This window comes from Sebastes umbrosus, chromosome 7, assembly GCF_015220745.1.
Source record: "Sebastes umbrosus isolate fSebUmb1 chromosome 7, fSebUmb1.pri, whole genome shotgun sequence".
Classification (NCBI taxonomy): Eukaryota; Metazoa; Chordata; class Actinopteri; order Perciformes; family Sebastidae; genus Sebastes; species Sebastes umbrosus.
The window spans coordinates 3613292-3629089 of record NC_051275.1 but is presented as its reverse complement, the minus strand read 5'-3'; the positions used below and the strand labels follow the sequence as shown (position 1 = coordinate 3629089).

At 43.4% G+C, this 15798-nt stretch overlaps 1 protein-coding gene across 1 annotated transcript; it reads left to right on the top strand.

Moving 5' to 3' along the window:
• Nucleotides 1-489: 489 nt before the first annotated feature.
• Nucleotides 490-15366, top strand: trpc6b (transient receptor potential cation channel, subfamily C, member 6b). Its single transcript, XM_037776228.1, has 14 exons — nt 490-886; nt 1369-1439; nt 2353-3121; nt 4086-4271; nt 4435-4599; nt 5709-5925; nt 6456-6683; nt 12470-12734; nt 12766-12776; nt 12902-13086; nt 13691-13897; nt 14144-14200; nt 14499-14571; nt 14661-15366. Exons 2-14 carry the CDS (start codon nt 1387-1389, stop codon nt 14837-14839), a joined length of 2595 nt encoding a protein of 864 aa, XP_037632156.1. The 5' UTR covers nt 490-886; nt 1369-1386; the 3' UTR covers nt 14840-15366.
• The last annotated feature ends 432 nt before the right edge of the window (nt 15367-15798 follow it).

The window sequence follows — 15798 nt, the reverse complement described above, 5'->3', positions numbered from 1 at the left end:
ATGCGTCAAATGATATAGGCCTATATAAATCAAATCTGAAAGATGTACAGCTTAAACATATAGGCTATTTCCATCCATGACCTACATGCGTATTAATGACATTTAAAATATAAAAATATATTTGGATGACTGTATATAGGCCAACTCATAAGAGTGTATATCTGCTCGGGGATGCATGGTGCCTCTCATGAAAGTGCCTGTTTTATTACCTGTTATGGCACGGGAGTTAAGAGGATTTAGAAAAAAGCTTTTTTTCCAGATTGTTTATGCTGTCCTATGGACGGGGCAGGGGCCACTGCATCTAATCATCTATGTTCAGTGTGTCACACTCCATATAGAGTATTAGTGGTGCTATTGTCTGCAGCCTGCACACTGACAATAACACATAGCTCGTAATAAAACAACATCTTAGTCTTCTGCCTCAATTTGTGGTGCAACCAGTAAGGTCAGCGCATTTCTGCTCTACTTAAATCCTCTATTAGTTTGACAAAGTGCTTTAATATCTTGGTTTTTGGGCTTACTGGTCACATTTATGGAAAATCAAGAAAATTAAACTGAATATTAACAGTGATATAATCACCGAAACAGGACCCAAATGTATTCCACAAATGCTATTATCCTATGTTATAATACACAACTAGAAAGCTGCTAGAAAACCCCCCAGTGGGCGCGCAGAGGCAGCACCGTCAGCATCCAGAGTCCAGAGCCAAGGTGAGACGCAGGACGCAGGGCGAGAGGCAGTCAGTCAGAGTCAGACAGGTGGCCAGGAGGCTGACAGGAGTCCGGTACGCAGGAGCTGCAGCTGCTCGCTTTGGGACGTAGTTTCGGGTCGTAACGACTTAATGAACTGAAAGTGAAGTAATTTGGCGCAGCAGTCTTCTGTGAGGTGAGTGGACCATTCTGTTTGACTTTCTAATAGCCTATATTTGACACATATTAGATGCATATTGAAGATAATGAAATGCCATGTCTTATTTCCAAAAATCTAGAGAGTTGGTGTTTGTTAAGGCTTCTAAGAGAAAGCTTCAGGCCCATGATATTCTTAAAAGGACCAACAGTATGGGACTAATACTCTGTGATCTCATCCTGCAGTGTCCCATTTTTCAAATCTCCTATTGTGCATAATATGTACACACTGATGTCTTCTTCTCTGCATGAGGAAGCAGACGTGACAGAACAGTTTTTTCAGTTACTACAAATGTTAAGTGTTAATATCACATGCAAATGCAAAAAGCTCACCTAACGATGTTAACTGCAGAAGAATCTTAACTACCACACAGTGTATCAGGATGTTACTGCCAATGTTGCACTCTATAACAGATTTATTTTGTTTTAAATTGTTCTGCTTTTGCTTTTTTCAACTCCCAGTGTTACCAGTTGCCTGTCATGATGAAGAGGAGCAGCAGAACAAAAACAACAAGGCATTCTCAGAAATCCAGGCAGGTAAATCCACATGGAGCAGCTAACTGTACAATTTTAAAAGGGTTAGGGTTAATTAGGTTAGGGCAAATTTTGTTTTTGATTTCATATTCATCCATTTCAGTTGTGATTTTCACACCTTCCCTTGCTGAACAGCAGGGAACTATTTTTATTTTATCTTACCTCAGCTGATACAGACAAAGATGAATAATTTGTCTCTAGTAGAACAGATTCTGTACATGCTGTGTGTGCTCATCAGATTGCTCAGTTCTTTAAAATCTTATTAACACTAATTATGATTGAATGAAGGGACATTGTCATCATCTATCATCAGCTGGGCTGAAGCAATTAGCTCCCGAGATAACCATGTTATTCAAATGTATTTACTGGACAGAAAGTACAATGACACAAATTAGAATTGGTAGGCATTAGAGACGGTCACTGTATGGTCATCGTCCAATGAATGGAGTTAACATCACAGTTGAATCAGCAAATAAAAGTTTTCTACTGGATCAAACTACAAAACACTTGATGACATTAATATAAAATAGATTTGGTCAGCTCTCATGCAGGGGCAGAGTGGATGGACAGTTCCAGGCCATGAAATCAAGCAGAGCAGCTGATGAGTCTGTGGGTGGTGTCACACATGTAGTGCGAGTTATAATTCAGCCGAGACCAGCTGTCCGTTGCACACTATTGACCATTCATTACTTAGGTCATTGCTGTCTCATTCCCAAGGTCTTTTTCTGAAATATAGATGGAGCTGATGTTAATTTAAACCAGTAGACCAATTAAAGTAATGTCTCTGCTTAAGAAGTTAATAGTAACTCATTCTTATCTGGAAATTTGTGTTATTTGAGAGTGAAATTTTAGCATTTGGGCATCCATGAATCCACAGATAAGATCTTCATCCATATGTTGACCTGTGTTTAGGTGGAGCAATGAGGGGAGAGCCATGATGCTGCAACAAGTCACGGCCAAACCCCGGAGACAAGTTTTTCGGGGAGCTGGCTACCTGTATCAGGCTCAACCCTCCTCCTGCCTTTCCGTGACAGAGGAACTTTTCTTGGATGCTGCAGAATATGGCAACATTCCCGAAGTGAGGCGGATGCTAGAGGAGCTGCCGGACCTCAACGTCAACTGTGTGAACTACATGGGCCAGAATGCACTGCAGCTGGCAGTTGCCAATGAGCATTTAGAGGTGACTCAACTCCTGCTTGAGAAGGAAGACCTCTCTAGAATAGGAGATGCCTTGCTGTTAGCCATCAGTAAAGGCTACATCCGTATAGTGGAGGCCATACTGGGCCACCAGGCCTTTGCAGACGGTCAGAGGCTGACGAACAGTCCCAGCCAGGCAGACATGTGTGATGACTTCTTTGCCTATGACGAGGATGGCACACGTTTCTCCCACGACATCACTCCCATCATCCTGGCCTCCCAGTGCAATGAGTATGAAATCGTGCATATACTTCTCATGAAAGGGGCCCGTGTGGAGCGGCCCCATGACTACTTCTGCCAGTGCAGGACCTGCAGCGAGAAGCAGAGGAACGACTCATTTAGCCATTCACAATCCCGCATCAATGCATATAAATGTCTGGCCAGTCCAGCGTATCTGTCCCTCTCCAATGAAGACCCAGTGATGGCAGCTCTGGAGCTGAGCAACGAGCTCGCAGTTCTGGCCAACATTGAGAAGGAGTTCAAGGTACAGTATGTTACATGTACCTGATTCTTTTTACTAAAACTTTCAGAGACGATCATGTTGATTAAAGCGGCAGTAGACAGAATATTTTTGGCATGATTGGGAAAAAAATTGCATAATAACCTTTCAGCATATTGTAATTCAAGTGTTCTGAGAGAAAACTAGACTTCTGCACCTCATCATGGCTCTGTTTTCAGGCTTTAGAAAATCTAGCCTGTGATGGGAGACTTTGACCAATCACAGGTCATTTCAGAGAGAGAGCATCCCTATTGGCTGTTCATTTAACGGAGGCAGCTCTCAATCACTCACGAACTCCGATCAAACGGTCAAACTAGGCAGCGCTGATCAAACATGAATCAATATTCTGTTACTGTAATGCCTATTTCTCGCATAAAATGTTTTCAGAAACATCTTGTAGTGTACTGTTTTGAGATCAGTTGAGGAAATACCAAGCACCGCCCACCAGCCGAAGCAAATGTTCTCATTTTACAGTTAAACTGTACACTACAAGATGTTTCTGAAAACATTTGAGGCAAGAAATAGGCATTACAGTAACATAATATGAATTCATATTTGATCAGCGCTGCCTATTTTGACCGTTTGATCGGAGTCTGCGAGTGATTAACAGCTGCTCAGAGACGGCAAGGCACCAGCTTGGCTCCGATTGGTTGTTTTCCTCCGGTCTCTGAAATCTTGCAGATGCCGTTAGGAGCACCGGAGGACACAGACATGATTTTTTTTTTTTTCAGATTACCTGTCTCAGGCACTACTGTCAGAATATAGTGACCGTTTTATAAAGATAGCTTTTCATAATAATATTTGCTCCAACTTGCCTACTTCAACTTTAAAAGATTGCAGGCTGCACTTATGATAGTATTTGAGGTTTTGACAGTTTGTTTTTGTGCTATTATTGATTCATAAAAATATAACAATAAAGTGCTATAGATTTTGCCTTTGTCTGTTATAGAATGATTACAAGAAACTGTCCATGCAGTGTAAAGACTTTGTGGTGGGACTCCTGGATTTGTGCCGAAACACAGAGGAAGTGAAGGCCGTCTTAAATGGGGACACTGAATCATGCCAACGCTCTGAGACCTTAGGCAGACAAAACCTTATCAGGTTAAAACTTGCAATAAAATATGAAGTTAAAAAGGTAAGCATGTGAGAAAAGTACTTTCATTTTTTAAAGATTAGAATTAATGTATTTGTTTACATATTGTGTTTTTTTGTGTCCCCAAATAATTTCTCTCTCTCTCTCTCTCTCTCTCTCTGTATCTCTCACTCACTCACACTCACACTCACCACCATCGGGGTAGTTTGTGGCACATCCAAACTGCCAACAGCAACTCCTCTCCATCTGGTATGAGAACTTGTCTGGACTACGTCAGCAAACCACAGCAGTTAAAACCCTTCTTGTCCTCGGCGTAGCTGTCGGGTTGCCTGTTCTGTCATTTATGTACTGGATAGCACCATCGAGTAAGGTTAGTTCCAAAAAGAGTCATACATTGTTTTAACTTAAAGAGAAAATTTGGCACCTTTTATGTGGATGTCCAATCAGTTTTTTGAAGGTAAATGTAGTCAACTGAAGTATTAAATTACTCAGTGTGTGCTATATTGACCCAGAAAGCTGAGTTTGCAGCTGCAAAATCTGTTCTTCGCATAGGGTCTGTGGTGACATAGTTTACCACTGCACATAGGGAGGTGGATGGGTCCAACAAACACAAGACTTTCATCCAGGAGACCGCTGTTCGTGTTCCCTGCGTCACGTTTCACTTTCACTTTAAAATCATCTCTTTGTTCGTGTGCCGTTTTCACAACGTCAAGTCACATTTGCACTGTAAAAATGGTAATTTTAAGCCCAACCATGTTGTTTTGTCCTAAACCTAACTAAGTGGTTTTGTTGCCTAATTCTAAGACAGTGTTTTTGTTTAATTCACAACATTAAGCACGTGATTACTGTGACCGTAAAGTGACGCCGAGGGGTCTGACAAAGCGTAAGTATATGACGAATTGGGATGAGAACGTGTTGCGAATACTGTGTGAATGGACAAGATAGAGACAGGAGCAGAGGATAGTTTGAGTTTAGTGGCGAAGATATCCAGTGAATGTACAGTAGAGTTTGCAGTTTGTGCACAAATAAATGATTGGACATCCACATAAAAGGTGCATTATTTTCCCTTTAAAAGTTAGATTCTGCATTCATTGTCTTTTCGGGAACATTCTAAACACTTTTAACAGAGCTAAAAGGAGAGTGAACGTTGGACTTTGAAGTGACTTTAATGTTGTTGCTCCATGCCTGCTGGACAATGTTGCTAGCACATTAGCCACAGAAACTTTAGAAGCAATAATATGTCAGGACTGTCTCTGGGTTTGTCAGCTTGTTGTTGAGCTGCAAGATTAATGCAGCTTTAACAGACTTCATCATTGAATGACTAGTTCAGTTACTGTTGGTTATGCTGCTTTCTTCTGCTTTATAGAAGGCAGTTTCAAATTTTGGTCTTAAGTTTAAATTAACTCTTACTGTGTGCAAAGATGATATTTTGTCAGAGGCTGTACCATACAAGTTTGCTCTGTTTGCCATTTGTGTCAGTTAGGGAAACTCATGTGTGGACCTTTCCTGAAGTTTGTGGCCCACGCAGCCTCCTTCATGATATTTCTTTGCCTGCTGGTCCTGAACGCGGCAGACCGTTTTGGGGGAACATCGCTGCTGCCGAACATGACCGCCCACGATCACCCTTCGCAACTGTTTCGTATGAAGACCACCCCCTTCACCTGGATGGAGATTCTCATCATATCCTGGGTCATAGGTCATGAGTGTAAACACACTGTCCCACACCCAACCACCCTATCCCTTCCACATTGTAACTAGCATCACTTTTTCTGCGATGTTAGTATAATCTTTTTGTTATGCTAATTTATTCCTCTCCCATCTTTCTGACACTCCCACACTTTTACAATTACACCACTCTGCTGTGCGTGCAGGGTCAAGGATATGACATGCCATTGAAGGGTTGTAAATCCCCAAACATCTATCATGCTAGGAAATGGCCCACATAGATAATTATGTATTCTTACCACGCGCGCCATAATAAATCAGATTGGTAATGACTTCTCAAAGGCAAGGTGACACTTTCACTTAGCTCCACGGGCGAGACTTTGGAGCCATATATCACACACGCTTTGCCAGAATGCAGCGTCAGTAAATCCTATGTGATTTGACCATTGATTCATTTTGATCATGTTTACATATATTCAAATCATATCAGCCATTATTTAATTTGAGAGAAAAGAAGTGTGAATGTCAACCAAATGTGTGATATTTTTTTTTTCCCTGCAGGGAAGATCTGGGAAGAATGTAAAGATATTTGGTCGCAGGACATCCGGGAATACATCTCAGAGCCCTGGAACCTTCTTGACTTTAGTATATTGGCCATTTTTATGACCTCTTTCATTGCCAGATTAATGGCTTTCTGGCATGCATATTCCGCCCAGTGTTATGTTGACAAGCATTACACTGACCTGTCCAACATGACCTTGCCCTTTGAGATACAGTATTTCCAGCTGGGTAAGTGTTGACCAAAGAATTTGAATATTATAAATAGTGATTCAATAAATTGCTTTTCTATACGTATAAAACTAACCTTAAATATTTTTCATTATAGAGGATCTCCTTGTTCAGATTTAAATTTCACCCAATTCGTCTGTTATCAGGCCATTAAATAGGCGTTATTGCTGGCTATAAGCACCATAGATGTGGGTCATTAGGGGCCTACTGCACCTATTACGTTGTTGAAGTGAAAGTGAAACTTAAAAGCAACACATTCTAACATGTAAAACTGAATGAAACGTCGCCTCTTGAACACAAACAAAAGGGCTTCTTTAGGTTTAGGCAATAAAACTACAACTTCTTTAGGTTTAGGCAACACAACTACAACTTCTTCAGGTTCAGGCAACAAAACTATAAGTTCTTTAGGTTTAGGCAACAGAACTACAACTTTTTTAGTCATCCAGAAGTCATAGAACCATAATTACATACGTAACTCTCGTTCTATTTCGTTCTTCCTGACCGCCAGAGACAGTGCTTAACACTGGATGACGACTACCAACGTAATCACAAGGAAAACCCACTTCACCGGGAACGGCCCGTGGATTCCTGAAAGAACACCGATGCTACTGCGTAGGGAGCAGCAACATTGACCTTGCAAAAATGGGCAAAGGTGCATGGAGTAGCCCAGCTGGCCGCAGCGCAAATCTCACTTTGAGGGATCCCCCGTAGCGCGTCCCAGGAAGTGGAGATACTCCTGGTGGAGTGGCCTCTGATATTAAGAGGTAAAGGCAGGCCTTTTGACCTGTATGCCTGCTCAATGGCCTGAACAGTCCACCTGGAAAGCCTCTGCTTGGACAGAGCGTGCCCTTTCCTATGGGCCCCATAGCAGACAAACAGGCTATCAGAACGACGAAAGCTTGCAGTCGCCTGTATATAATGCCTTAATGCCCTCACTGGGCAGAGCAGTTCTGCTGACTTGGCATCTTCATCCTGTAGGCATGAAGGGTCATAAGCTGCCAGCTCAATGACCAGATTAGAGTGGGCCGGAGTCAACCTCTTCAGGGAAAATGATGGATTAGGCCAAAGTGCCACCACTGTGTCATCCGAGTTCCAGCAAATGCACGCTTCACTCACTGACAAGTGAGTGAAGCGTGCATTGCATTGCATTGCCAAAAGGAAAGCAACCTTTACTGAAGACCACTCCAGCCCTGACTGCTCCAGAGGCTCGAAGGGGGGGAGACGAAGGGCATCCAGCACCAGAGACAGTTCCCCTGAGGGAATCTTGACAGCCTGCGGGGGGTTCCGCCACTGGGCTCCTTTACGAAACCGGGTCACCAGAGTGTGAGACCCCACGGTCTGGTTATCCACTCTAACATGCCTGGCTGAAATTGCTGCTACATAGACCCTTAAGGTAGAAGGAGATAGTTTCTTCTCCAGCAAAGACTGCAAAAATCTCAGTATTATTGGCACAGAGGCACTCTGAGGTACCTCCTCATGAACTCTACACCACTCTGAGACTATTTTCCACCTGTTGGCATACAGTGCCCTGGTGGAGGGTGCTCTTGAGTCAGAAATGATTTGGATTGCAGCCTGGTCACATAGCCTTAGGAGTGGGTCCGGCTCCTCAGGGGCCATACCAATAGCTGTAGGCGATCCGGGTTCGGATACCGGATGCGGCCCCCCAGCTGTGAGAGCAGGTCTTGCCTCTTGGGCAGGCACCATGGAACTCCGTCCAAAAGCCTGTGCATCCCCGGATACCAGGGTCTCCCCGGACAGTTTGGGGCAACCAACAGGAGTCTGTGGTTGCCGTGCTGCATTCTGTGTAGCGTTACTGCTATAAGTGGGAATGGTGGGAAGGCATAGAGGAGGCAATCTGGCCATGGGCGCGCCAGGGCATCCTGCCCCAACGGGCTCGCTGTCTCCGTCAGGGAGAACCAAAGAAGGCAGTGCGTTGAGGCTTCTGAGGCAAACAGGTCCACCTCTGCTGTGCCATATTTACGCCATATCTCCTCTACCACCTCTGGGTGGAGCCTCCACTCGCCCGCGGGAGGTTTCTGGCGGTAGAGAAAGTCTGCCACCACATTCTGTGGCCCTGGCAGATACATGGCCCTGAGGCTGGAAAAACAAGGGAAAGCCCATACAAGGAGTCTCCGTGCCACCTGCAGCAACCGGGTCGATCTGGTGTCCCCTTGCCGGTTTACATGGTAGACAGCTGACCTGTTGTCGGACTGTACAACAACATGCCTGCCCCTCAAATGTGGTAGGAATTTGCGAAGTGCCAAATATATAGCACGGAGCTCGAGCACATTTATGTGCTCCGACACTCCCTGTGCTGTCCAGAGCCTCCTTATCGCTCTGTGCTGCCATACTGCCCCCCAGCTGGAGGGTGAAGCATCGGTCACCGCCACCTGGCGACGTGAGGGAATCTACTCACGAATGGCACTACTGATGTTACTGACGTCAACATACCTAACAGCCTGAGAAACAGGCTGTACCTAAACCTCCTGTTCTTCCGGAACCAGAAGAGAAGCTTGAGTATGGCTTTTACTCGTCGTGGTGTTGGGAAGGCCAGCATACGGCGGGAGTCCAGAGTTAAACCAATGAACACTATTCTTTGGCTGGGTATGAGACAACTCTTGGTGTGGTTGACGGTAAGGCCCATCCTCGTCACATGATGCAGAAGGGCCGCAGTGTCCCACTCTGCTTGTTCCCTGGTCAGAGCACAAATCAGCCAATCGTCCAGGTATGGGAGGATAAGCATACCCCTGATTTGCATTGGGGCGAGTGCCACCCGCATGCACCTTGTGAAGACCCATGGGGCAAGGGAGAGACCAAATGGGAGCACCTTGAACTGGAAGGCCTTGCCTTCAAATGCGAAGCGCAGGTACTGCCTGTGAGATAGTGCTATTGGGACGTGAAAGTATGCGTCCTGCAAATCGATGAATGTGAACTAACTGTGCCGTGTCACTGTTTGGAGCACATCTGCTGTAATCAACATGTGGAAGGGCAACACCTTCAGAAATGTGTTCAGCCCTCGAAAGTCCAGTATACGAGTCCAGTAAGTCCAGTATGACTAGAAAGTCATCTGTGATGCGACATTGGGGCCTGGGACAGCGAGCATCAGTTCTCAAGACCTCATTGGGAGACACAATAAGGGCGCAATAGATGGCTCCACGGCTGGCATCTTACCCAGTCCGTAAGTGATAGCGTTCTGCATGGATGCTAAGGCCCTGCCGTCAGTGGTGTGGTGGGAAAGTGATTTCGGGTCTGGCCAGCATTTGTGGAGCTCCTCAATGTATGGCTAGGAGGGCGGAACAGCTAGAAACCTTCCAGGGGCATGGCCCACCTAAAAAATGCAATAGATGAGGTGCCCGCAGTCGGGGCCTCATCCAAGCCTAAGCGTGCCAGAGCCATACAGACCACTGGCTTAACTGTCGCTGGGGCAGACTCCGAGCCTGCCCTGGACCCACTTCCTGACTGCTGGGAACAGGTGTCGGAAGCGTGGGAGGAGGCTACTAGCTCTCCCTGTCCAGGCCGGTCCTCACAGAACTGGCTACAGGAAGCCCTCGTAGACAGGGAATCCTCATCCCATCCTGGTGGGGTAGGTGTCCTAGCCTGCGGGCTGTCTCTCTGGGTTGCAGTCACCCTGCCTGGCTGAAGGTTAAGGAGCAGCGCTTTAATCTCAGCCATCTCTGATGTTAGCGTGTCGACCTTAGTTGCCAAACAGTCCACTTTCCTTGCCTTTTTTGTAGGTGGGGCCCCCTCAGGTGGGGAGCGTCTCCGCCCACTCCGTGCGTTTGAAGGGACACCCGATAGGGGCAACTGGACCTCGAGCTGCTCTTCTATCTCAGCCAATCGAGCTAGCTTCAGCTCCCGTGCACTGACTCCCGGACAGCCTCTCCCTCAGGTGTACAACACCGAGGCATGTGGGGCATTCATCATGGCCATCGGTAGCTAGCAGTGGAGCCATGCAGGCAACATGCTCTCCTAACATGGTGCTGTGATATGAATAATAATTCTTAGAATTAATTTTATACTCTTATATTAGATTAATTAATGAATATATTTATCTTACTTATATAATGTGTTTGCTTACTTAGTTATGCAAAATAACTGGTTACTCTGGAGTGGAAGCACTCTAGTAACAGAGAGAAAAAAAATCACATCAATTTGCTTAACAGCAAACTGTCTCAGTAACTAGACACTAGCTTTGAACTAGGACTGTTAACGTAAAAATTAACACAAAAGACAGGGAAGGTATAACTTCCCCTTTAAAGTATGGCAACGAAGCCCTTTGACGTTACAGCAGCCACAAAATAAGTTAACCCACAAGCAAAATCACTTACTGGGGAGCAGTCGCTCTATCCATCAACCAAAGGAGATGCATGCTTTAATGAGCAAAAGCACTCGCTGCTGAGCAATACACACTGTAAAAGGAAATTAATTAGCTGACAACAGCCCAACGAAGTTCGTTGTCTGACGGAGGCTTGCCGATACTATAAGCGCAAACAATTAACAATAAGGAGACCGAAAACAGACTCCAATCAACAAACGTTACTTAAACCCTAAAAACGGGAGGATACTCACCTTGCTATCCTAGCTCACCTGTTGTTAGCCTAGCTGAAATTTAACCGGCGAAAACACCGGTCTAACAGCGAAGTGTTTGAGTGTAGCCGTGATTGACAAATCGCAGCCCTTGGAGGACGAAACCATAGCTCCAACCATGCGGTTGCAGGGCTCACAGCGAAAAGTCAACGGCTTGTCTTTTTTTTGGGCTTATATACGCTATGTCATCCCAGGTCACATGTGACTTTGTTGATATTAAATACTCGACCTGCGTGTGCGCGAGATGGATAACATCCTGGGTGAAAACCCTTATGGAGTTTCACGCTGTCTATACAGCGTCAGAACTAAACATGCAGAAGCAGCGTTCAGTTTTAATGCACCAAATATCTGGAACAAGCTCCCAGAAAACTGCAGGACCGCTACAACTCTGACTTCTTTTAAAACAAAGCTTAAAACTTTCCTGTTTGCCGCTGCCTTTAATTAAACCAGATAATGATCTTATACTGCACTAGAGCTTTTACTCTTGTGTGTTATACTCTATTTTTAGCTTCTATCCTAGCTTTTATTTTTAGCTTGTTTTTATTTTCTAATCTTTAATGTTTTATGTTTTTATAACTGTTTTAATTATGTCTTAATGTTCTTTTGCACTTTGTCACAATGTTCTTGAATGTTTATGTAAAGCACTTTGAATTGCCCTGTTGTTAAAATGCCTTGCCTTGCCTTGCCTATACTACAGCACCTGACTTCCGCTTCTGCTCCTGTCATAATTACTGCAGTCGCTAGAGGTCGCTGTAGTCTTCTTTTATACCTTCTTTTGGTGATCTAACATGTGAATAGATGATAAAACTTACTAGTGGGTGTAGTAGACCCCTATTGACCCACATCTATGGGTCGCCTATTTAATAGCCTGACAATAGTCTATTCTGCTGTAAATTTTAGGTTACATCAGTGTGAAACTAGATATTGATTTTGAAAAAGTATTGATCTGATAGGCAGCTATTTAAAGATTATTGCTTTTCTCCTCCATAATTTTGAGACCCAGAACAGGAAATCCATAAAAATAATGGAGTCATTTTTCCAAAGTATCACCACAGCCTTGATTTTCTGGTTACATATTTATCTAAATACCAAGGCCAAATTTAGTTCCCTGAATGAGTTCTATGCACAGGTATTGATCTAATGCAATGAGAGTTTACGTCATGAAAACTGCCATGTTCAGCATTTGTTTTGTTTTTCAGCTCGAATCAACTGGATGCCCTCAGACCCGCAGCTTATTTCTGAAGGCCTCTATGCAATTGCAGTTGTGCTGAGTTTCTCTCGCATTGCATACATCCTGCCTGCCAATGAGAGCTTCGGGCCTTTGCAGATCTCTCTGGGGAGAACAGTGAAAGACATCTTTAAGTTCATGGTGATCTTCATAACAGTTTTTGTGGCTTTCATGGTGGGAATGTTCAATCTGTACTCGTACTACCTCGGAGCCAAGCACAATGACGCCTTCACAACGTGAGTGTCGACGATAGACTGCCTGAAAAAGCTTTGAAAAATGTTCTTAATGTTTTCCAATTGTGCCTTTGGATACAATCTGCGTTGAATTAATATGATGTACTAACACACTGGTTGCACTGCACTTATTCAATTCCATTTCTCTATTCCTCCAGGCTTGAAGAGAGTTTTTAAAACGTTATTCTGGGCTATCTTTGGCTTATCAGAGGTGAAATCAGTGGTCATTAACATCGACCATAAGTTCATAGAGAATATTGGCTATGTTCTGTACGGGGTGTACAACATCATCATGGTGATCGTCTTGCTCAATATGCTCATCGCCATGTTCAACAGCTCCTTCCAAGAAATTGAGGTACGTGTGAACCATCCATAAATTAGTATTAATTTGTGTGTCTCGTATACTATCAGTGATGATAATGACCATTTTGTTGTAAGACCATAATAATGATAATTTTATTTGTCAAAAATGTCAATAGATGTTATGGTTTATGGCTGATTTAAGTTGTTAAGTTGTCATACGTGCTGTATATTTGGTTTCCACAATTAGATGGGGGATCTATTGGCAGAAATGGAATATAATATTAATATAATTAATATATATTATAATATTAATTTTCTTTAGTGTATTTCACCTGATAATAAGAATTGTGTTTTCGTTACCTTAGAATGAGCCGTTTATATATACATAGGGAGCGGGTCCCCTCTCCAGGGAGTCCGCCATGTTTCTACAGTAGCCCGGAACGGACAAACCGTACACACACACTCTACTCAGCAGTGGCTGTGCGCCAACGAGCTAGATACTGCCAGATCCTACACACTGGACCTTTAATGAACAAATGTTGATAAGTAGATGGAAGTTTCACATTAGAAATGCTAATTGATTAACTTCCTTGTTGCTCATCAAATGTTTCCCCCGGCTCTCACCCCGTCTTACCGTGTCCTCTCTGTTGGTGCAGGATGATTCTGATGTTGAGTGGAAGTTTGCCAGGTCTAAGCTGTGGTTCTCGTACTTTGAGCACGGTGGCACGCTGCCCGTGCCCTTCAACCTTGTACCCAGCCCCAAGTCTGTCGTTTCCCTCTTGCTGGGGATAAGGGAATTCCTCTGGGATGTACCTAAAGGCAAAAACCAAGAAAATGCAAATGATGAGATGGAGCTTAACAAGGTGAGGCATCAGCTGCTGACACAAAGGATATTTCAAGCAAGGAAATTCAGTTTTTGGTGAATGTAAATTAGTTGCAATTCTTCTGGTAATGTTGACCTATATTCTATGATACAGGTCTACAGGGCCCTCTTGTGTCTCATTTATAAGTTGCAGGTTTTTTACAAGTGTCCCTTGAACCCATTATTTAAAAGGAGGATTAACTTATTATTATTATCTTCTCTTTTTTGTTGTTGTTTCTAATCTTAGTTGAGGCAACAGGAAGATCTGAGTGTGGAAGCGTCGCCTTGTCCAACCCGTCACCAAGTAAAGCAGTTTCCACTTCCTAATGCTGATCAACCTGTTAATAACTGAGCTGTTGAGTTTTACACATAGACGTGAACATGGATAATGCAATATTAGTAAATTGTAGTATCTCATATCTAGAGGACACATTAAGGAGACTTGGTGTATAGCCTACTGTATATGTCAGTCAAAACTGTATAATCAAACATGCTCACTAAACAAGTTCGCAGCTGGCTTTCTTTTTTTCCTTAACAAACTCTACTTGTTTAGAAACAATTAGCTCATCAGTTTCAAACTGAAGTCCTCTAATTTATTACAGGATACAATGAATCGCCTCATCAAAAGATACATCTTAAAAGCACAGAGAGATAAAGACGATGAAATAAATGAAGGTGAGTTCAGCAGGTTTTCAGTGCTTTTCTTGTCCAAATCACCGAATTATGAAACACTATTTGACGCCGTCGCTCTTACTGTCCCACAGGTGAACTGAAGGAGATCAAACAGGACATCTCCAGTCTCCGCTTTGAGCTGCTTGAAAGGGCCGACCACGACATGGAGACACTGGCAAAGCTCATCAGCCAACTGCGAGAAGTCATGCATGTTCAGCAGAAAGAAGAGCAGAGGAATGAGCTGTACGGTCTTAAAACATGTAAAGATTGAGGAATAAGGGTCCTTATAGGCACAGACACATTTATGGACACAAACAACTGATGAAAATGGATATTCTGTATATTAAATATGAAAATAGCTAAAGGGGACATATCATGAAAAACTATTTTTCAGTGCTTGTGCATTTGGGTGTCTGGAGTACCTACCAACCCACAAACTGAAATAAGACAACCCAGTCAGTTTTTTGTGGGCTGTCTAGATCAGAAAACATGTGATTCAACAAGCCATTCAGATTTTGCTCCCCTTCCTATGTCACATGCAAGCTCATTAGAATATAGATGAATCCAGGGAAACACCGGAAGTAACCAAAACGCCATTACTGCGGTGGCGTCTCCTGACAATATGCACACATTTGAATGCAAGCTGTACTAAGAAGTGTACAATTGTCTGCTTTTACCTTTACTTTCTATTGGGGCTGCCAAAGTTAGCACGTTAACGCAAATTCATTTTAACGACACTAATTTATTTAATGCATCTTGCGATTTTTAGGTTGTAGCGGGCTCAGTTTTAAAGCTAGAGTGAAGATATTGGTCATCATATGAAACTAGAAAACTTAAGGAATCCATTGGTACCAACCAATGTCATACTAGCTTTTCACAATGGAGGTAAAATAACGCTCCAAACTTACGCTAAATTTTGGTGAGGAAAAACTGCCATTGCCATTTTCAAGGGGGTCCCTTGACCTCTGACCTCAAGATATGTGAAGAGATATGACCTGAGAAATGTGATATCTCCTTTTTACAGACATGCCCACTTTATGATAATCACATGCAGTCAGCACACTGACACACTGACAGCTGTTGTAGCCTTTTGGGCTGCAGTTTGCCATGTTATGATTTGAGCATATTGTTTTATGCTAAATGCAGTACCTGTGAGGGTTTCTGGACAATATTTGTCATTGGTTTGTGTTGTTAATTGATTTCCAATAATAAATATATATACATACATGT

Coding starts and splice junctions, on each gene's coding strand:
- trpc6b (XM_037776228.1), top strand. CDS start 1,387: ATGATGAAGAGGAGCAGCAGAACAAAAACAACAAGGCATTCTCAGAAA. Junction 3,122..4,085: donor ACATTGAGAAGGAGTTCAAG/GTACAGTATGTT, acceptor TGTCTGTTATAG/AATGATTACAAGAAACTGTC. Junction 13,898..14,143: donor ATGAGATGGAGCTTAACAAG/GTGAGGCATCAG, acceptor TTCTAATCTTAG/TTGAGGCAACAGGAAGATCT.